The following is an 18,800-nucleotide window of genomic DNA, read 5'->3' on the forward strand; positions in this document are numbered from 1 at the left end:
TCGATTAATTTGCCATCAACTTTACCTATACATTCTTCAAATTTGTCATCCAAAAATGTATGCAAATGATTGTACTCCGTATTCAAGTCAGGAGGGTTGTTAATTATTTGCAGCTGGACGGGTTATACATACTCATGCCAAGTTGTCATCATCACTTCGCTTCTAATTGTGCCTTGGTGACTCTTTTTGGTTAAAACCACAGGATCCACTCTGTCTGTAACCCTCTGGTATCAAAAACCTTCTACGTCAGGACGTATTAGCTTCAATGCAATGGCATTACTCCAGGGACACATTACAGGTGTGAGCTTTTCTCTGGCTGTGTGAGATACCGTTGTTGGAGGCAGTGTGCATCCACATCTGTGCCTGTTGTGACCCCCGCTTGTCAGCAGGGGGAGATGTATCCTTCCGCATCCCTCTTCTCCTGAGTTGTGGGCTTTTGTAACACCTGGTGAGAATGTTATGAAAGCAGTGGGACTCGTGGGCAGCATGAATGGCACATGCAGCGGTGGGCTGACATGAATGTCAGCTTGAAGCAGTGTTAAGGGGTGCTACACTGTGCCTTGGCACTGCAAATGCAGACTGATTGCAGAGCGCATGGAGGGACATTCATTTTGTGAGCATCACACAGAGTTATATAGCACATGAAAAATGCATACTAGATGAGTATTTTTATGTGTTCAGATGCTGTTTTCTCTTCGCCTTTCGAGCATAGAGGAAGTACATAGTATGTCCTGTGGTGATGAATAAAACAGAGATAATGACAAGGATGCCAAAATGCTGTGGTTGTGGAGCAGAGATGACCATGATGAAGTGCAGCAGATCCATAAGGTAGTTCATGGAGCTCTGGACGCCATTGACCACGCCACGTTCCGACTCACAAATGTTTTCCTGAAGAAGCTGGGTCACTGTTAGGTCAAAGGACCAGAGGCCTGCAGGGGTCATGACAGGAATACCGTTACTATGATTTTTAACACTTTCATTGCATAAAAGTTCTTCATAGGTTCTTTACATGAAACGTTACATTACATGATGCTTTATGACACATGATGAGGAAACCTAAAAAGGTTTTTCAACATAAAGTCTCAGAAATGTTCTATAAAAATTATCTCAGGAGAGAATTCCAGACAAGATCTACCAAAAAATCTTGATCAGTTTAAGATGTTACCCTACACATTCCCCACAAACAGCAAGCAAAGTGCCCTGCAAAGACACCCCCGTACCATCTAATACCACGCTTTCAGTGTAGCAAAGCCATATTTGTACTCACCAATTCGTGCTGTGATGACGCCCAGGAACAGCAAGATAATCGAGACATAGCTGTCAGGCGTGTTTCCTGACGGCATGTTTTCAAACAGCACGGTGGTGTTAGTCCAGTGGATGGAGGAGCGGTCGGGCAAGAGAGGCTGGTTGCTGACGCCCTGAAGAGGATAGGTTTGTTTCTGTCTCGGCCTTGCCATGTTCCTGGACTCTGAATCATTCGCCGACTCAGTGAAGGGCATCAGTAAACTAAGATCCATAGGGCTTCCAGGAGCAAACACAGAGCACACGCAGAGGAGTAAGCAGCCCAGGTGCAGGCAGCTGGAGATGACACCAGTGTTGACGAGGCCGTAAACTTTGCGAAGCTTGGTGAACATGACGGTGCCCATCAAACCAGTGATGGCTGACACGCCCATGAGGAGGCTGAGCAGTGAGCCGCTGATGCCCTGAGTGTAGGCGTAGCCCGTGGTGATGCAGTCAAAGCCCAGCACGGTGGTGTAAAGGAAAGCGAGGCCCATGCCGGCGAAAAACACCGGCTGGCGGTAGTAGGCCTTCCAGCCCTCTTTGCAGGTACTTAGGAACCACTGGAACTTGCGGAAGCACAGAGGCAGGTTGGTTATCTCCTTCAGGTGGAGGCTGATGCTGCAGCGTTCCTCTGTCACGCTCTTCGCCTCCCTCACCGAGCTCTCATCTACGAGACATGAAACACAGTCAGTCACGTCACTGGCACATTTGCAAAATGGCCATTTTCAAATTTCAGATCTGTTAACACAATAACGAAAGTCACATTGGTGCTGCAGACCTGTGGCGATTGTCCTTTCCGTCCTCCCCTCCAAGAAGTTCTCATCATCCACCTCCAACGCTGGAGGTTTTTCAGAGAGTTCTGGGACGATGCGGTACACCCGTGAGAGGAAGATGAATTCGACTATCAGAGACACAAGGTTCCAGCCCAAGATGAATCCGCAGCCAACTACATTAGATGCCAGGGTCATGACTTGCCCTACAGCAAGTGGGGCCAATATGTTGGTCACTTGGTCTATTCGACGCATGGTGGCATTCATTCCTGTTGCAGAAGGACATTGGGTGGGATGATACAAACTGAAAACAATTAAGTTGATTTGAGTGTCTCTAATATCATTCACACAAACACAGAAATTACTTTTCTAATGACATACGTATAGGGGTACTAATACACCTCATATTAAGTTATATTGACAACATTGACAGAGAGGTTTTGACAGAAATAGGCATCTCACCAGCAAGGTGTCCACGGTTGTATCCAGTGATGACCACAATCCAGTCCCTTTGGATAGCGATGGTCAGGGCTGTGCTTGCTAAATTAGCCACATCTGCCAGGATGATCACCACCGTATAACAAACTACCTTGTGTAAGTTGTGTGATGCAAAATGTTACAACACATGACACAACAGAGCAGCTATGAACAGGAATGATATGAACACCCTAGTGAAACACTGATGAAAAGGAGTTATCCTATTATTGTTGTGAGAGAAAAAAATTATATGATAAGTAAATAATCATACTTACAGTTAGCCAGCCATCCCAAATCTGTTCAATCCACTTTTTGTATGAGAATACAAGCATGAGAACAATGCTGCACACGGTCACTGAAATGTTCTGAATGAAGAGGGATGCATGGGCCACTACAATGGAAGTGAGCAGAAGTGAGCTGAGTGCAAGGTGCCCATCAAAGAACTTGTGATTTACATACATGTCTGGTCCTCATGACCGATTGGAAAACTGAAGAATGAGGGTACCCTTATTCCTTGGATTGCGGTCGACCCAATCCCCAATCATGGCGCCAAGAAGCAGCACCGAACCAGCAACTACCAAGCCAAACACGGCAGTCAGTAGTAGGTTTCGTCCGTACAGTTCAATAAGGAAGACAGAGATAGCAAAGTGCCACATACGATCGCCCTATCGGAATGATAAGCACAGCTCAGAATTAGTGATAACATATTGACTTTTTGTACAATCTACACATTGTAAAATGTATGTTAGTCATAAACATCAACACCTCCTCAGACACTTTTCCATGTGTACCCATCCAGAGGGACTGGGAAGCAGGTATGACTTTCATTGCATGTTCATCAGGCACATCAGGCTGCTTACCCACATGGACAGAGCTCCACTGACATAGATCAGAAATTTGGGGCCCCTGAGGTAGATAAGAGCTGACCCTAAAAACATATGGAATGTCTTATTTGCCTATAGATGCTTACAACCTGTGTTAAGTGAACAGTCATACAGTTTTATAGAATCCATATTCACACATGCGTTTATTCTATGATTGTACAGTTGGAGTACTCTGAATTCAGAAATGTGAGCTGAAGTCAGTTTCAGTCAGTATTTGTAACTCTCCGAGTAACAGACTACATCGTAACTCAAGGACACACATTGCTGCTTTCAGAGTCACATAACACTGCACGCATGAGCTCTGCGGGATAGGTTGATGATTTTAACTATGATTAAAAGCATTACAGTAGACATAACTTGGTTAAAAGGTCTTCTAGTGTTTCAGAGACTTGAGCAGTTCACCTGGTATACTCCTGGCCTTCTTTTTGCGTGCCTCTCGGACGTCATCAGACTCAAAGTCCACCACCACCCCTCCACACGGGGCTGCGTCAGCTCTGAGGGACATCTCTGGGGCACTGGTGGCGGTTTGGCCAGGAACAGGAATACACTCTACACAAATGAAGCAACATTCAGTGCATGCAGGCTGGTCCCTCTGCAATCAACAAAAAGGTAAAAACAAAAACAAAACTGTATCATGACTAACATTGTGTTTGAGTAAAATAAATGGTGATGTTAGTCAAATGTAATAAAGCAAAAGATTGAGATGGAGCAGTGAGGCGATGTTTGCGGTAGCTCTTTTAAAAGTAACACCCGGACTGACTGTAGACCTCCAATGAACTGTGTGCCCCATTTATGAACAGCACAATTGATTCCTCTTCAATTTACAAATCACCACTGCCACAACTCCAAGCTACTAATCTATCTTCAGTTTAAATCATATATTGACATTTAGCAAATACCTTCTTCCCTATGGTGAAATAGATAAGGCTGAACCAAAATGAAGTAGTTGACAGACGGAAGTGATATAGGCCTACCACAAACAGTCAAGTCACTAAACAGCAACACAGTATAGTTTTGCGCCGTGGCCACATTACCTGAATGTCACAAAGCAAACTCACATTAAAGGAATTTTCCTGGAATCTTTACTGACTGTCTTAATTCTAACCCTTAGCCGGTATTCCTGGATGTTGTGTCTTTTTCCATGTGTCCAACGTGAAGACGCTCCTCTTTCCTGTGGGCTGGAATTCAAGCTGTAGTAGTCAGAAAGGCTTGATAACATCAGTGTGTAGTGCACCATTGTATGAAAGTGCCAGAAAAGCAGAATGGACAGTGGGTGAAACAAAGGCAGCCAGCATATTCCAGAGCACGTGACAGAGAGTGGACAATATCACTGTAGGCCCACAAATAGGTCCACTCTGTCAGTTGTATGACACCAACACACACACACACACATACACACAGTCAGTCACACACAAACAGACATGGTACAACAGTAATATCTGCCAGAGGCCACAGCATGTTCCCCTGAATACCCTTTTGAAAGATAATGTCTCTAAAACTAACAAGATAGCGATTCACTTTCAGACTTCACCTGTCACTGTACCTATCTCAAGGATCAAGAGGGATCAGTACGAGACTTGTACTGACAAGTAAGACTAAAGTACTAAAGTGTGTCATGTACATGTTTAATTACCGTGTTTGACGATTTACTTCATATTTTAGTGTTAAAAGTGTCTAAAAGGGTCTACAAATGTATTTACAAAACTCTAGGTAGCATTGTTTTTTTACTGTGCATTTTGGTCCTCTGCAAGTCACAAATCATTGTTTTTGTTTAACTGCGTTGGTGTTTTATTAGTGTGTGTGTGTGATGGTAGATGCACAGTGTAAATAGTTAAATGACGATTAATGAGGAAGAGTAACCTTTGACTTGCAATTGTATTAATGGACTTGCATGTAGTATAGTGCTGTTTGCCTTTGATTGCCTGTAGATTCAGTTAGTAGATCTAAACTAAATATTTTGTTCCTGCCTTATGTGTAAGACATAAATGATAAATCAAATGGATATTGGTCTTTTCAAAGATAGTTAATCATGTATTGAGCGTAGAGGAAGCAAGTATTTTATACGTCAACAGTTTGTTCACCCTCTGACGTGATTCTTTATTACGTTTTAAATAAATATGAGCAGAATAAAGAGCAGGGGAAAGGCCCTGAATAGATGACAGCCAGGGAACATTAATATACTAGACACTGACCTGCACTTACACACATACACTTTTAAAAAACGGTTTTGAACAATGGTCCGATGCAAATAGATTAAACAGTGATAGATTAAAGTGTGGCTTGTTAATGTCATCCCTTTCCTAACCAGCTTCTTAACAACATCGATTCAGATCATGTTGTTGCTGTTATGAAGTGACGCAGCAGGGTTAATAAGGGTTCAGGCTGAGGTTGCGAGGTGGGGCGTGAGGCGTTCACGTGGGGCAATTACGTCATAGGGTTAGAAAATGTGCGGATCGGGCATCCTCACGAACACAGATCTGCTGGCGGGTTGGATTCTTTCCACTCTGGAGACTGGATTCAAAAGGTTGCAGATTCAGGGACCCAATCCGCCGGGTTCGTGTAGACGGAAGGCAGATCCGACAACATTTCTTTCCGGATTTAGGCAATCCAGGTTCCGTCTGGACGGGCCCTAAGACCACATCAGAGCAGTGCAGAAGCCTGCAGAAGGAAGACAAGTCACTCTGTGTCACCTGTATAAGTGTTTGGACTAAAAGAAAATGAACAGAATAATGTCTGAGATTAATTGTTTTATTATTGTGTTCAATAAAAAACAACCTTTATGTACAGGCAATCTTGAGAAACTTGGAATATAATTTTTTCAGTTATGTACAATTTTACCCTTTACCAAAAACATTTTAATTGAAAAATGCAAGAAGCACCATTACATATAAGTGTAAAAACACCCAAAGTAGCCACTGTTTTTAAATGGTAATAATTTAAAGAGATCTGAAATCCTTTCTTAAAAGCAAACAGTAATCGAGTGATTTAACCACTAAATTCAACTGGAACTTTTTCCCCAGCAAAATGGTTTCAATCCTCATGTAACCCGCAGATCAGAAGCGATAGTGCAACACTGTTGGGAACATCAATAACAAACATGATGTTACAGGCTACATGTCTGTCATGTAGCTTTCATTTCCATAGGGGTTTGGGGTCCGCCTGTGGGCTAAGTATCTGATCAGCCGCTGGGTGAGTCTGTAGAGTGCAGCCAGTGGGATGAGGACGCAGGGCACGGCCGAGAGCAGCACACAGATGGAGTACACCCACTCTGGGTACGGAAGCACCTCAGCCAGGGGGAAGTCAACCTGGACAAGGAAGAGAGTTCACTGACTGAATCTGCTCATGTGGGATCTTATAGCTTCCTGTCAAAGGTACAGCTGCAGGTGGGATTTTTTTTTTGTCCTCAAAAATTCAACAGTGCATCTAGTGCAGAAAAAATGCAGGGAAAGGCAGAAATAATTTTGTGCGGATAAACTCTTTTTTCCTGTCAGAAAAAAAGGGATACATACTTTCTAAATACAATAAGTGTCTTCAAGTGAAAGGAAGACAAATCCTGGGAATATTGAGAAAATGTGTCTTTTTACTTTGTACTTTTTACAGTATTTTTTGATGATTTTTGCGAAGAAAGTAGTACATCTTTAATCTAACGTTGCTATGGCTTTATGGAATTATCAGTAGAGCCGAGAAAATGTCCTACATAGTCTGGATTCCATGCAGAGTATGATGGCTTTTCCCCCGCTTCAACCACGATGTACGCCAGGAACACAACGAGCAGCATCAGTGGACTGATGACCCTCCAGGTGACCTGCCAGTAAAGGTTGGGCCTTCGACCGGTCATCCACTCAATGTCATCATTGAACCTGGCCACAAAGTAAACATGATTTTCTCTCAACGAAAATCTAAAGGTCTCATATTTTTCTAACTTTGCTCTTTCTACGTATACCGGTATATTAAGTTTCCAATTTTTTATATTTTGCCTGTAACTTACCTGTTGATCCCATATATGAAAACTACTGCTGTGATTTCAAAGAAGGCAATAACAAGAAGAGGCAGCGATCCCACATAGCTGTTGAAAATCTCAAGCCAATAGTTTCCTGAGCCCAGAGTGAAGATGAGGGCCACAGTGAAAGACACCATACACATCAACCCTGAATAAAAGATAACCCATTACACTAATACTGTATTTAAGACAGATGTTATAATGTTTGCATGGATTTTTTCTCCTTGTTAGGAATAGCATAGTTTTCTCCTTGCAGTTCTACCTGTAAAAACTTCTTTAGGCATCCATTTGGGCACTACATGTAGGTCCAGAAGAGGTGTCAAAACTCCCTCTAAATTCCCAAACATGGAGGACAAGCCCAAGCTGAAAAGCATGACAAAGAAGAGCACTGCCCACACTTGGGACCCTGGCATCTTTATCACAGCCTCGGTAAATACTATGAAAGCCAAACCCGTTCCAGAGGCACTCTGCAGGGAGACAGATTTAAAAGTTATACATTAAGAAGTTATTTCAAATTGGATTCTATGTGTGATGGACGGTACCTGGTCAAGAAACGTTTGAAGACTGCATTTCTTCAAGTGGAGGCTCATCACTAGACTGGGATCAGTTGCATTTAAATGGGTGAGCCAGTCATCATAGTTCTCCAAAGTCATGTTCTCATCTCCAATGTTGAATGCATTAGTCAGGGCCAGGATGTTTCTGTTAATGTTAGGTGAATACACTATTAACCTCATTTGTTTGAGTCAAATACAGATGGGCATGCTCCCAATTCATGCTCACAAATGGTACAAATCCATTTACTCACCCCCCAATGCAGTCATTGAAATTTTCGGTAGCCTTAAATCCCAGAATGGCAAATATAGGTATTGAGGCAAAGATTGACGTGGCACTGTTAACGATTCCAACTATGAGAGCATCATGCTCACAGTTATTCCTGAAAGAAGAAATAAACCCTAAATGCTTGTTCCCTTGCATTGAATGAATAAATGAATAAACACAAAAAAATGAATGTCTAAAAATAATAAAATTGACTGATATTTGTGAAGATCTGTGTAACGTGCAACATCTTACTTCTGGGGATTATAGCTGGAGAATGCAATGAGTCCGCCAAAGGCTAAAGACAAGGAGAAGAAGATCTGCGTGGCAGCATCTAACCACACCTTCGGATTCTTCAGAGTCTCCCACTGCCGGCACAAAACAGCTCAGCTACCCGACACTCAGAAACCATCACACAGTATATTTGGAGATTGTAAAGAACTGAGGTCCACTCAATAACTGTATTTAAGTGCAAAGTTCTCTATTGAACAAACATGGAGGTAACACAGGCAGGTAATCAAACTTATGACCTTCAGCATTAACGTAAGACTCACATATATCCAGTGATGTCTCATTTCCGGTGACGTCACTCATAAGGTCACATATACATCTACACATTATATGACAGAGATGAAGTGTTGAAATGAACTACTAAGAGATGTGATCAATGACACTCACCTGAGGTGTGAAGAGGTATGTAAGGCCCAGAGAAGCCCCTGGGAGGGTACATGCTCTGATCAGAAAGATGGTGAGCACAAGATATGGGAAAGTGGCTGTGACATACACTGCCTAAAAATGAATACATGCACATATATGCCACTTAACTTGGATATAGAATAGATGAATACATGCACATATATGCCACTTAACTTGGATATAGAATACATGGAGTAATGAAAAATGACTGACTGACTGTTGGAGAGATGGTCCAAAAGGAATTCTACAATTTACATGAGGGCATCAACTTCAAGCTCAATGGAAGTACCATTTATTTTTAATGCCTCAATGTTAGTGATTTTTTCGGGGAATTCCTTACTTTGCCAATGGTTTCAATGCCACGTATGAAGCACACATAAACCAGCAACCAAGCTGTAGCAAGGCATAGCACTATCCACCACTGCAGTGAGCCACTCGTCTCGACGTTTGGAGTGATGTTTAATGTCTCTCGATACCAGAAGTAATTAACTGGTGTGCTTTTCTCACACTCCGTGACATAGCCTGAATTTGGGCAAAGACAAATAGATGTACTTTAGAACATTGTAGGTTCTCTAAGTTGTGCCCGTATCAGTGTTGGGGGGGGGGGGGGGGGGTTACCTGTTCTGTTCATGTTGATTGGGCAGCTCTCCCAAGGCAGGGGGTTTTGGAATGAGTGAAAAAAGTACCACAAGATCCAGGCCAGGATTGTGTTATAGAACAAACCCACCAAAAATGAAACCGTCATTGAGGCAAGACCTGCCAAATAAAGCATTTCTACTGAACAAAATATCCTGACGAGTTATGTGTTTGGCCATGTGAAATTACTTTACACTTTGTGAGACATGAAGTACAGGTGATTAGTAATTCCTTGTGCTTTCTTCAAGCGTTTAATGATCAGAGCTCACCAACTCCTCCCAGAAACGGGGAGATTGAGGTCCAAACCCCGATGCTCCCCGTCCTCAGCCTCTGTCCTATAGCCAGCTCCAGGTGCAGCAGAGGCAGGCCCTCGAACACCAGAGCTATCAGGTACGGGATAAGGAAAGCACCTGGAGCAAAGCACACATTTACACAGTCACAAGTGATCTACTGACCTACAGTATGACTCCCATACATTTCAATTCCACATTCCACTGTAATTGAATTAAATCTTCATACTGGCGTATCATAGTTTCAGTCTATATGTTGGTTTTAGCACAAAATTCTACACCTACGACCAGCTGATAAAATATCAGAGAGGTTAATGACAGGTTGGCTTGGGTTAAAGCTACAGGAGGTCTTTAAGACGTTTTATCTTCTACTTTCTCATTTTATCATCACATTTTGTGCCTATGCCTTAATAATTTGGTATTTCCACAAATAAAAGCAGCAGTAAAAAAGCTTAATGAAAAGTGTAAACATGCTGTGTTTAGTCTTCCTCTTCACCGGTAAATGTGATCATGAAACTATTTAAATTGTGACTGAGGATTAATGTAGGCATGATGTTTCCATAAAGGCAAAGTCAGTAGTCCTCCTGCTTGTAAACTGAACATTGAATACACACAAGATAAAAATAATGTGTGACAAAAAAGACGGTGGTAGGTTTCTTTGATAATGTCATGTAATCATCTCTTTGCTGCCCTTCAAAGGACTTCGGAATCAAGAATCAAAAATGTAAACTCCATCTGCAAGCGTACACAAACATAACCTATGCTACTAGTCAGTGACCAAGATGTGCAGACTAACCACAAACGCCCGTACAAACCAGTATTTTATATAAATGCATGCATTCACAGTGCAAAATTTCGAACAAACTTTTGATTTGAACTTCTAAATTTGAATTGAATGTTCAACAATGTCCTTGTACAGCAATGTGCAGTGTCCTTGTGCAACAAGGTGCAGTGTCCTTGATATAAATGGCAATTTTCAGTGGATTAGTTTCAGGTGTGGTGAATACATTCATGTTAAATCCTGTTCTAATGGTGTATTTTTGTCTTTGGACAAGACTTTACAAGGATACATCTATGAAACATGTTCCCTCATCTGACATTTAACATCATATTGGATGTCAACCTTCTGTGTCCTAATATGGTAGAAGTAACCAACAACATATTCAGCAGGACTGGCACGGACCTTCATCACTGTAAAGGATGTGCCAGCATACACTAGATGAATCAGTTAAGTTCATCGTGGATGTAATTAATGATCTGATTAATCAACTCGATTTATTGAATTAAAATCCTACACACGTGCATCCTTACAAAAAGATTTTTAGCACATTAATGTACATCATACTTAGTAGCAGATTGTAACAAATGGATAAAAAAAAAAAAAAAAAAAAAAACAAGGTGTTTGGCTGAGCCAGTAATACTGTATATAAAGAAGAAACTAAATGAACCGTAAAGTGTCTAGTATCTTTGGAAGGAAGCTTTTTCCTCACTCAGGCCTGACTTCTATCCACCACAAAAGGAAAGACTTACCTCCTCCGTATTTCTGGCACAGGTAAGGGAACCTCCAGACATTTCCCAGTCCAACAGCAAAGCCGATACAGGTCAGAAGGTACTGGACCTTGTTGTCCCATTTTGGACGTTCTCCGCTGGTTTTGGACTCCACCATCTGGATCTCATCAGACATCACAGCATCACCCATGGCTAGGCTGGCTCAGTATACCCTCCCTTTAATTTATCAGTCTCTAAGGTAGAAAAGAGGAGGCTTTGGTCTGGCTTAGTCTACTCCATGTGTACTCCTAGTGTGGAGTCCCTGCCCGTTTGAATGTAGTGCTGCTGCCACTGTGCATGTTCTGGTTTTAAGGAGAAAGGAGTGGCCTCTGGATAGCAATATCTTCTGTTAGGACCAAGAGCTCAACAAAGGCCTGATATGCATTTGAGTGCATAAGAGTGCAATCCATGTCTACGTAAGCAGTCATTTCAAGAGGCAGGACAAAGTTGTGTAGCCATTATATTAAATGTATTTATTTATTCAAGTGCTTGTTGTATTTTCTCAGCATTGATTTGCTGAGTTAATTTGTAACTCACTGTGTTAAGTGAAATACAAAAAAAGGAAAAATCATCAAAGGTTGATACGAACAAAGAACAACGATGTAGAAATGCATGCATTTAAGTTTTTATATACATTTACACAGTTCACTGATTTTTTTTTGTTACATTTCATCTGTGTACCTATAGCTACAAAATACAATGTTGTGCTATACGCCTCACAATATATAATACAAATATATTACATCATTTTGTATATCAATACTGATGAGTTTATATGTGTTCTTGTTGCTCAAATTAATATAATTGTATTGACAGTTTGTTAGTGCAAAACATAGTTATAAAGCTATTCTATATGTGACGGGTGGGAGTGGGATAAGTGAGTCACCTGTTTCCTAGCGAGTCACTTGACACTCCCTTCATGTGACCGGAAGAAACGCAGGTAAATGGCACACCGCAAGTTCATTCTTTTGTTTGAATTAAGAGCGCGGCAAACGCAGTGGTGAGAGCACTGTTGGAAAGGGGATTCTGCCGGTGGTGATTTTACGTGAAGCGGGTAAGGAGAAGCGTTCTTTTAAACAGGTTATGCATAGCTCAATTAACATGTAGCCTATGCTTACCGGTGGTTGTGTTTTAAATGGGGTTTTATGACGGTAAATGTGATGTGTATTAAAACATTGTAAATTGTGGGATGTAAATGGGAAATGTATGTACTGCTCTGTATTGAATATGCACTTATTGTCTTTGTAGTGCACCGTGCTTAAAATACTTTTGTTCCGGTCTACAGTCTATGCAACAGCACAGACGTACAGGTACTAATTGCATGAATTCTTAAACGATTAGCATTTAAATCTAGTACGTTTGATGGGCATGTGGCTAATGTTTGGTTTGTTACTTACAGGAGTCATTTGTAGCCACTGTTTTTCCCTACCTTAGATTTATATTAAATACGAAATTAGTGGGGTGGAACATTTAAACCACATTCGCTGTTCCAGTGCAACTAGTGTTAAGCCAGCAGCTCAAGGCTTGCCTTGGCGGTTATGTTCTGCTACAATGTGTGCCTTTTGACCGTGTGTGTGTGAAACCACCTCCAAGTTGTGTTTGGTTATTTATTTATTTATTTATTTATTTATTTATTGTGTTTGGCTGAGCCTACTCTTTTCTTTTCATTCCTTTGCAGTGAGAGTGCTCTCTTTTGGTGTGATTAATTATGATTTGATAGCTCTGTCACTATTGACATATTCGTGTCCTTTCGTTATCTTAAGTTTGTAGCAGGCATAGTAGCCTAACCGCAGCTCTGGTGCTGCTTGGTATTAGTGGCTTGTGTAAGCACTTTATGGGAATTGTGCAATATTGTATCACTATTTATATACAAGCTATTTATTGCCACACTGATCTTAAGTATTTATTGATAAGCATCTATTTATATCTCTGCCTGCAAATAAGACATCAGAAAATAAAGTGCATTATTTTCATACGCCGCCTCCTTTCCTCATTCATTTAATTGAATAACCCATAGTGGGGAATACCGGGTCCACGACACCCTTGTCCTAGCTAATTCTGATTCTTAGCCAAGCTTCAGTCTGGTATAGGTTACATTTGGCGCTGCGAGCAGGGTAGGAGGTGGTGTGCAATTCTGCCTGGCTACTTGTATATATTTTTTTGCTTTTTATATTGTTTTTTTTTCCTTTTTCAGTGGTTACCACGAGGAAGATTCATCACACTTCGCTCTCAAGGTTGGCTTTCTCATCGTACAACATGTCTGATACCCTGGAGGAACAGGTTAGGGCTTTGACGGAGCTGGTTAAACAGCTTCAAGCTGATAACCAGCAACTTAGAGGGCAAGCAGGTCCTTCAAATATATCAGACTCTGACCAGGATCTTCCCAACAATCCTACTAGGCCAACCCCTGTTGAGCGTCTGGTGTGTGTACCACGAGAAAGAAAATGTTCAAGGTTTTCGGGTAAAATGTCTGTTGATAATATGTCTGTAGAGGACTGGATTGAGGAAGCAAAGCGGTCATTGGCAGTCCGTTCTATGTCTAAACTTGAGCAGGCTTTGTTTTTGTACGATGTCTTGGATGGGGAAGCTAAGCGGGAGATAAAGTTTAGTCCAGCAGCTGATCGCAAGGACCCACAGAGAATTTTTTCCATCTTGAAAAATAACTTCCGTTGCTCCAAATCTCTTAATGCTTTGTACCGCCAGTTTTATCACCGCCGGCAGTTTGAAAGTGAATCTGTGAGGGAATATTCCCATGTTTTAATGGAGTTAATGGAACAGATAAAGGAGAGGGACGAGGATTTAGAGCAGTCGGATCGCATCCTCCGTGACCAGTTTGTCGAAGGTCTCCGTAATGATAAACTTCAGGGTGACTTGCTGGATAGAATCTCAGCCAACCAGCGTTTACATTTTAGGGATATACGCAATGAAGCTCTTGATTGGCTTAATAGGCGCACACAGACCACCCCCCGAGCCCGTGCATATTCCTGCAATTCCTATGAGGCAGACACTAATGCAGTTACAGCCAGTCCCTCTGAGTTGACAGAGCTGAAGGAGTGCCTTCGCAAACAGCAGTCCCAGCTAGATGCAATTTTAACTCAACTAGGACAGTCACGCAGTATTACCAGTTCCACTTACAGACCGGCAGCAGCTCAGCCTAGGCCCTACAAATTCCAGGCAGACGGGAAGCCCATATGCCTACGTTGTAATCAAGCTGGCCATATAGCTAGAATGTGCAGGGCTTTCATTCCAGGGGGTCAGGGGGTGGCAACACGGAGTGACTACCATGGGGGAGAGCAGACGGGGGCATCCGCCAACAGTGTGATGAGGCAGGAAAACTAGCGCCCTCCGGTGTTGGGAGCTTGGCACCAGGAGGGGGTTTGTTGGGCTCAAAACAGAAGACCTCATCTACTAATACCCGTCTTATTGGAAGTTGTCCAGTCATTGACATTCGTCTTGGGGGTGTACTTACACGCTGCCTCCTCGACACCGGCTCCATGGTAACAACGGTGACAGAGCTTTTTCCGGCAGCATGTACAACCTCAGACCACTGAAACAATGCAGCCATGTGATTGGCTACAGCTTAAAGCGGCTAATGGGCTAGCCATTCCCTACTTGGGTTACCTTGAGCTTGACTTAGAGGTGCTGGGCAAAACTCTCCCAAAGATAGGAGTGTTAGTGGTTAGAGATGCACTGGACGCCACCACGCGACAACAGAAGATATCTGTGCCAGGCCTGCTGGGGATGAACGCTATTAGCCCCTGCTACCAGGAACTGTTCAAGGAACATGGGCAGGATCTTTTCCATTGTCCGCCAGTACAGACCGCGGAGAATGGATGGAAACGAGCTTTATCTGAATGCCAAAGCTTGGAGCGCATCTCTGGCTCTGGGTGCATTGGGAAGGCAGTAGTACAGCCAGGTCCCACCCTTCGTATACCCGCTGGGTGCCTTAAGTTTGTGCAGGCCACCTGCTCTCTTGTCCCAGGTCCTATTATGTCATGCTTTCGCGAGCCCCTGCCCTATGGAGAAGGTCGATTGCCTGTGAATCTCCTTATCTCGTCTGCCTTATTGCCCATTACTCAGGGCAAAGTGAATGTACCAGTGGTTAATGTGGGGACAGAAGATCAGTGGCTCCAACCCCGCACTACACTGGGAACCCTTCACATAGTGGACCCCACCTCCGGTGATGGTACAGGTGATGAGCAGGTAGCTCTTGTTCAAGCAGCAGGGGCTAGCACCATAGCTTCGGTAGATTTCAGGGGAGTACATTGGCCAAAACTTTCACTTTTACAACAGCAGGAAGCTAGGGCCCTCCTAGATCAGTACCGAGGGGTATTCAGTGAACATGACGGGGACTTGGGTTGTACAGCACTAGTCCAACATGAGATACACTTAGAGGATATAGCTCCAGTACGGCAACGTTACCGGCGTCTGCCTCCATCTCAGTTTGCACAAGTCAAGGCTCATGTACAAGAACTGGTAGGGAAGGGGATCGTCCAACCTAGTTGTAGTCCATACGCCTCACCTATCGTAGTGGTCCAAAAGAAAGATGGTACAATCCGCCTTTGTGTGGACTATAGACAACTCAATGCCAAAACAAGGAAGGATGCATACCCTTGGACGCACTGACAGGTGCCACACTGTTCTCCACTCTAGACCTGGCCTCTGGATACCATCAAGTCCCCATGGCTGAGAGGGATAAAGATAAAACTGCCTTCTGTACACCCTTCGGGTTATTTGAATTTAATCGCATGCCCTTTGGCCTATGTAACGCCCCTAGTACGTTCCAGCGCCTGATGGAACGAATCTTTAGCGACCAAAGTTTCCACTCCTTGCTGTTGTACTTGGATGATATCGTGATCTTCTCATCCTCGTTTCAACAGCATTTACAACGGCTAGAAGTGGTCTTAGGTAGGCTCAAAGAACACAACTTAAAACTTAAATTGAGCAAATGCCATTTTTTCCAAGAGGAAGTGCAATATTTAGGGCATGTTATATCGGCTCGTGGTGTGGCGACTGACCCAGATAAGATCCAGACTGTCCTGCAGTGGAAGCGCCCTACCACCCTGACCGACCTGCGTTCATTCTTGGGGTTCGCCTCTTATTACCGCAGGTTCGTGGCATGCTTTGCCAAGCATGCAGGGCCTTTACACAAGCTTGTAGCAGAAGTCCAAGGGAAGGGAAAGAAGAGGGGTGGAGCTAATGCCATGCTGGGAAATCTCTGGAATGACCACTGTGAACAAGCGTTTGAGACACTTAAACAGGAACTTGTAAGTGCCCCAGTCCTCAAGTATGCAGACTTTTCAAAGCCATTTGTCCTTGAAATAGATGCCAGTCACCAGGGCCTGGGATCTGTCTTGTCTCAGGAGGTGGACGGGAAGAGACGACCCATTGCCTTCGCCAGTAGAACATTGCGGCCATCTGAAAGAAATATGTCGAACTACAGTTCGATGAAGCTAGAGTTTCTGGCATTGAAATGGGCGGTGACGGAGCGGTTCAGAGAATATCTGCTCGGGGCCAAATTTGTTGTCTATACAGACAACAATCCCTTAAGCCACCTGCAGACTGCCAAGTTAGCTGCCGTTGAACAGAGGTGGGCCTCCCAGTTGGCAGTTTTCGACTTTCAGTTGAAATATCGCCCTGGTACAGCAAACCGGAATGCCGACGCCCTGTCACGTCAGAATCGTGATCTGTCCACACAGCTTGTTACAGCCTTGGTCTCTGGCATTACGGTTCCATTGGAGTTAAGGGTGCCCGAGGTACTACCAGAACACCTGGCACAACAAGCAGTGATCGCCACCATCGATGCAGCTCCCACCCGCTTGCCAGCAGACCTACGAGCACTCCAGGCAAAAGACTCAGTGATTGGTGCCTTTTTGGTGTACTGGAAGAGGGCCCGGCCGCCAAATAGGCAGGAGAGAACACAGGAAGCCGAGATGGTACTGGAGCTAGCTCGTCAGTGGCGCAGAATCCGAGAGCAAGATGGCATCTTGTATCGTGAGATTCAACAACCCCCAGCGCGGGACCTCAAACTACAGCTACTACTACCCAAAGTGCTGCAAAAGGAGGTATTAACAAGCTTGCATAACAATCATGGCCACCAAGGGGTGGAAAGGACCACTGAACTAGTCCGTCAGAGGTGTTACTGGCCTAAGATGCGTCGGGACATTGAGCAGTGGTGCAAAGAATGCGAGCGGTGCACTCTAGCCAAGGGAGTGGTTCCTACTGCCCGAACTTATGCAGGCCACCTATTAGCCACCAAACCCCTGGAAGTTGTCGCCATTGACTTTTCAACCCTGGAAAAAGCCAGTAATGGCTATGAAAATGTCCTCATTGTTACCGATGTGTTTTCCAAATTCACCCAGGCCTACCCAACTGCTAATCAGCAGGCAGAGACTGTGGCCAAGGTTCTTACGGAAAAGTGGTTCTACTCCTTTGGGGTGCCAAAAAGAATCCACTCAGACCAAGGCCGGTCCTTTGAGGGAGAATTGCTGAAGCGCCTGTGCAAATTGTATGGGATTAACAAAAGCAGAACCACCCCCTATCACCCGCAAGGTAACGGGCAATGTGAACGTTTTAATCGTACACTCCACAACCTTTTACGGACCCTGCCCCCTGAGAAGAAGAAAAGGTGGCCCCAAGCTCTTCCACACTTGCTGTTTGCATACAACACATCTGTCCATCAGTCCACAGGTCACTCCCCATATGAGCTCATGTTTGGGCAGAAGCCCCAACTTCCGGTGGATTTCCTGCTGGGGCTGGGAGCAGAAGATCCAGATAACACACCTCCAACCGATTGGGTAACTACCCACAAAGAACATCTGGCCGAAATCTACGCTGACGCCAAGAGCCGTCTGGAGGCAGCAGCGACCACCAGAGAACGTTACGGTCAGCCTCCACCCCCCCTCCTAGGGAATGCCAGGGTGTATCGTAGAAGCCATCCACTCGGCCGGCATAAAATCCAAGATCTGTGGGACCCAAGAGCATACCGAGTGGTGAAATGCCGGGACGACAAGGGGCTGGTGTATCATATTACACCTGAAGATGGATTGGGTCCAGACATGAATGTCCACCGCTCGGAGTTAAAAGCTCTGCCAGGCCAGGATAAACCACCGGTGGATGCTCTTGTGGACGTTCCATGTGGCACAGCAGAAAATGATGACCGACCAAAGGCCAATGAAAAGGATGAGGATGAGGTGTGGTTCCAAGTTCTACCTAATCAGCCAGATACAAGGCCTTGCTGTGAAGCTGGACAAGATGGGACACTGGCTGGACAACAAATGCCCAGCTATTGCCCGTCACAAGGTGACTCGGAAACCCCAATGACAACAGTAGGTGGCACAGGTAGCTCCTCTCCAGAGGTGGGGTCAGACTCACCCCAAGAAATTATGCCGTCGGGAGAAGA

The 18,800-nt window shown here is 44.0% G+C and overlaps 2 protein-coding genes and 1 long non-coding RNA gene across 3 annotated transcripts; 1 reads left to right on the forward strand and 2 right to left on the reverse strand.

The window, feature by feature from the left end:
• Positions 1-669: 669 nt before the first annotated feature.
• On the reverse strand, positions 670-3,917 carry si:ch211-254p10.2 (solute carrier family 40 member 1). Its single transcript, XM_012833472.2, has 8 exons — positions 3,815-3,917; positions 3,389-3,456; positions 3,034-3,193; positions 2,804-2,919; positions 2,514-2,640; positions 2,053-2,320; positions 1,268-1,920; positions 670-929 (listed from the first exon to the last, which is right to left on the reverse strand). The coding sequence occupies exons 1-8, from the start codon at positions 3,915-3,917 to the stop codon at positions 670-672; spliced, it is 1,755 nt and encodes a 584-aa protein (XP_012688926.1).
• Positions 3,918-7,064: 3,147 nt separating this feature from the next.
• LOC105905465 (sodium-dependent neutral amino acid transporter B(0)AT3-like) lies at positions 7,065-11,845 on the reverse strand. Its single transcript, XM_031576282.1, has 11 exons — positions 11,381-11,845; positions 9,830-9,970; positions 9,543-9,680; positions 9,265-9,446; positions 8,901-9,017; positions 8,484-8,590; positions 8,218-8,346; positions 7,955-8,111; positions 7,675-7,879; positions 7,401-7,560; positions 7,065-7,272 (listed from the first exon to the last, which is right to left on the reverse strand). The coding sequence occupies exons 1-11, from the start codon at positions 11,547-11,549 to the stop codon at positions 7,065-7,067; spliced, it is 1,713 nt and encodes a 570-aa protein (XP_031432142.1). The 5' UTR covers positions 11,550-11,845.
• A 10-nt stretch (positions 11,846-11,855) lies between these two features.
• Positions 11,856-12,705, forward strand: LOC122133287. Its single transcript, XR_006152671.1, has 2 exons — positions 11,856-12,452; positions 12,647-12,705. It is a non-coding gene; the product is annotated as an uncharacterized LOC122133287 (long non-coding RNA).
• The last annotated feature ends 6,095 nt before the right edge of the window (positions 12,706-18,800 follow it).

The sequence above is a fragment of the Clupea harengus genome, chromosome 11 (assembly GCF_900700415.2).
Source record: "Clupea harengus chromosome 11, Ch_v2.0.2, whole genome shotgun sequence".
In the NCBI taxonomy this organism is placed as follows: domain Eukaryota; kingdom Metazoa; phylum Chordata; class Actinopteri; order Clupeiformes; family Clupeidae; genus Clupea; species Clupea harengus.

Bases quoted from the DNA above. Each gene is read 5' to 3' on its own strand.
- si:ch211-254p10.2 (XM_012833472.2), bottom strand. From the start codon at position 3,917: ATGTCCCTCAGAGCTGACGCAGCCCCGTGTGGAGGGGTGGTGGTGGAC. The intron at 1,921-2,052 runs GCACCAATGTGA...GGAGGCGAAGAG, and splicing joins ACAATCGCCACAGGTCTGCA to CGTGACAGAGGAACGCTGCA. The intron at 930-1,267 runs GTGAGTACAAAT...TGACCCCTGCAG, and splicing joins CGTCATCACAGCACGAATTG to GCCTCTGGTCCTTTGACCTA.
- LOC105905465 (XM_031576282.1), bottom strand. From the start codon at position 11,549: ATGGGTGATGCTGTGATGTCTGATGAGATCCAGATGGTGGAGTCCAAA. The intron at 8,591-8,900 runs GTCATTGATCAC...CGGCAGTGGGAG, and splicing joins TCTTCACACCTCAGGTGAGT to ACTCTGAAGAATCCGAAGGT. The intron at 7,561-7,674 runs GTAGAACTGCAA...TCTTTTATTCAG, and splicing joins GCCTAAAGAAGTTTTTACAG to GGTTGATGTGTATGGTGTCT.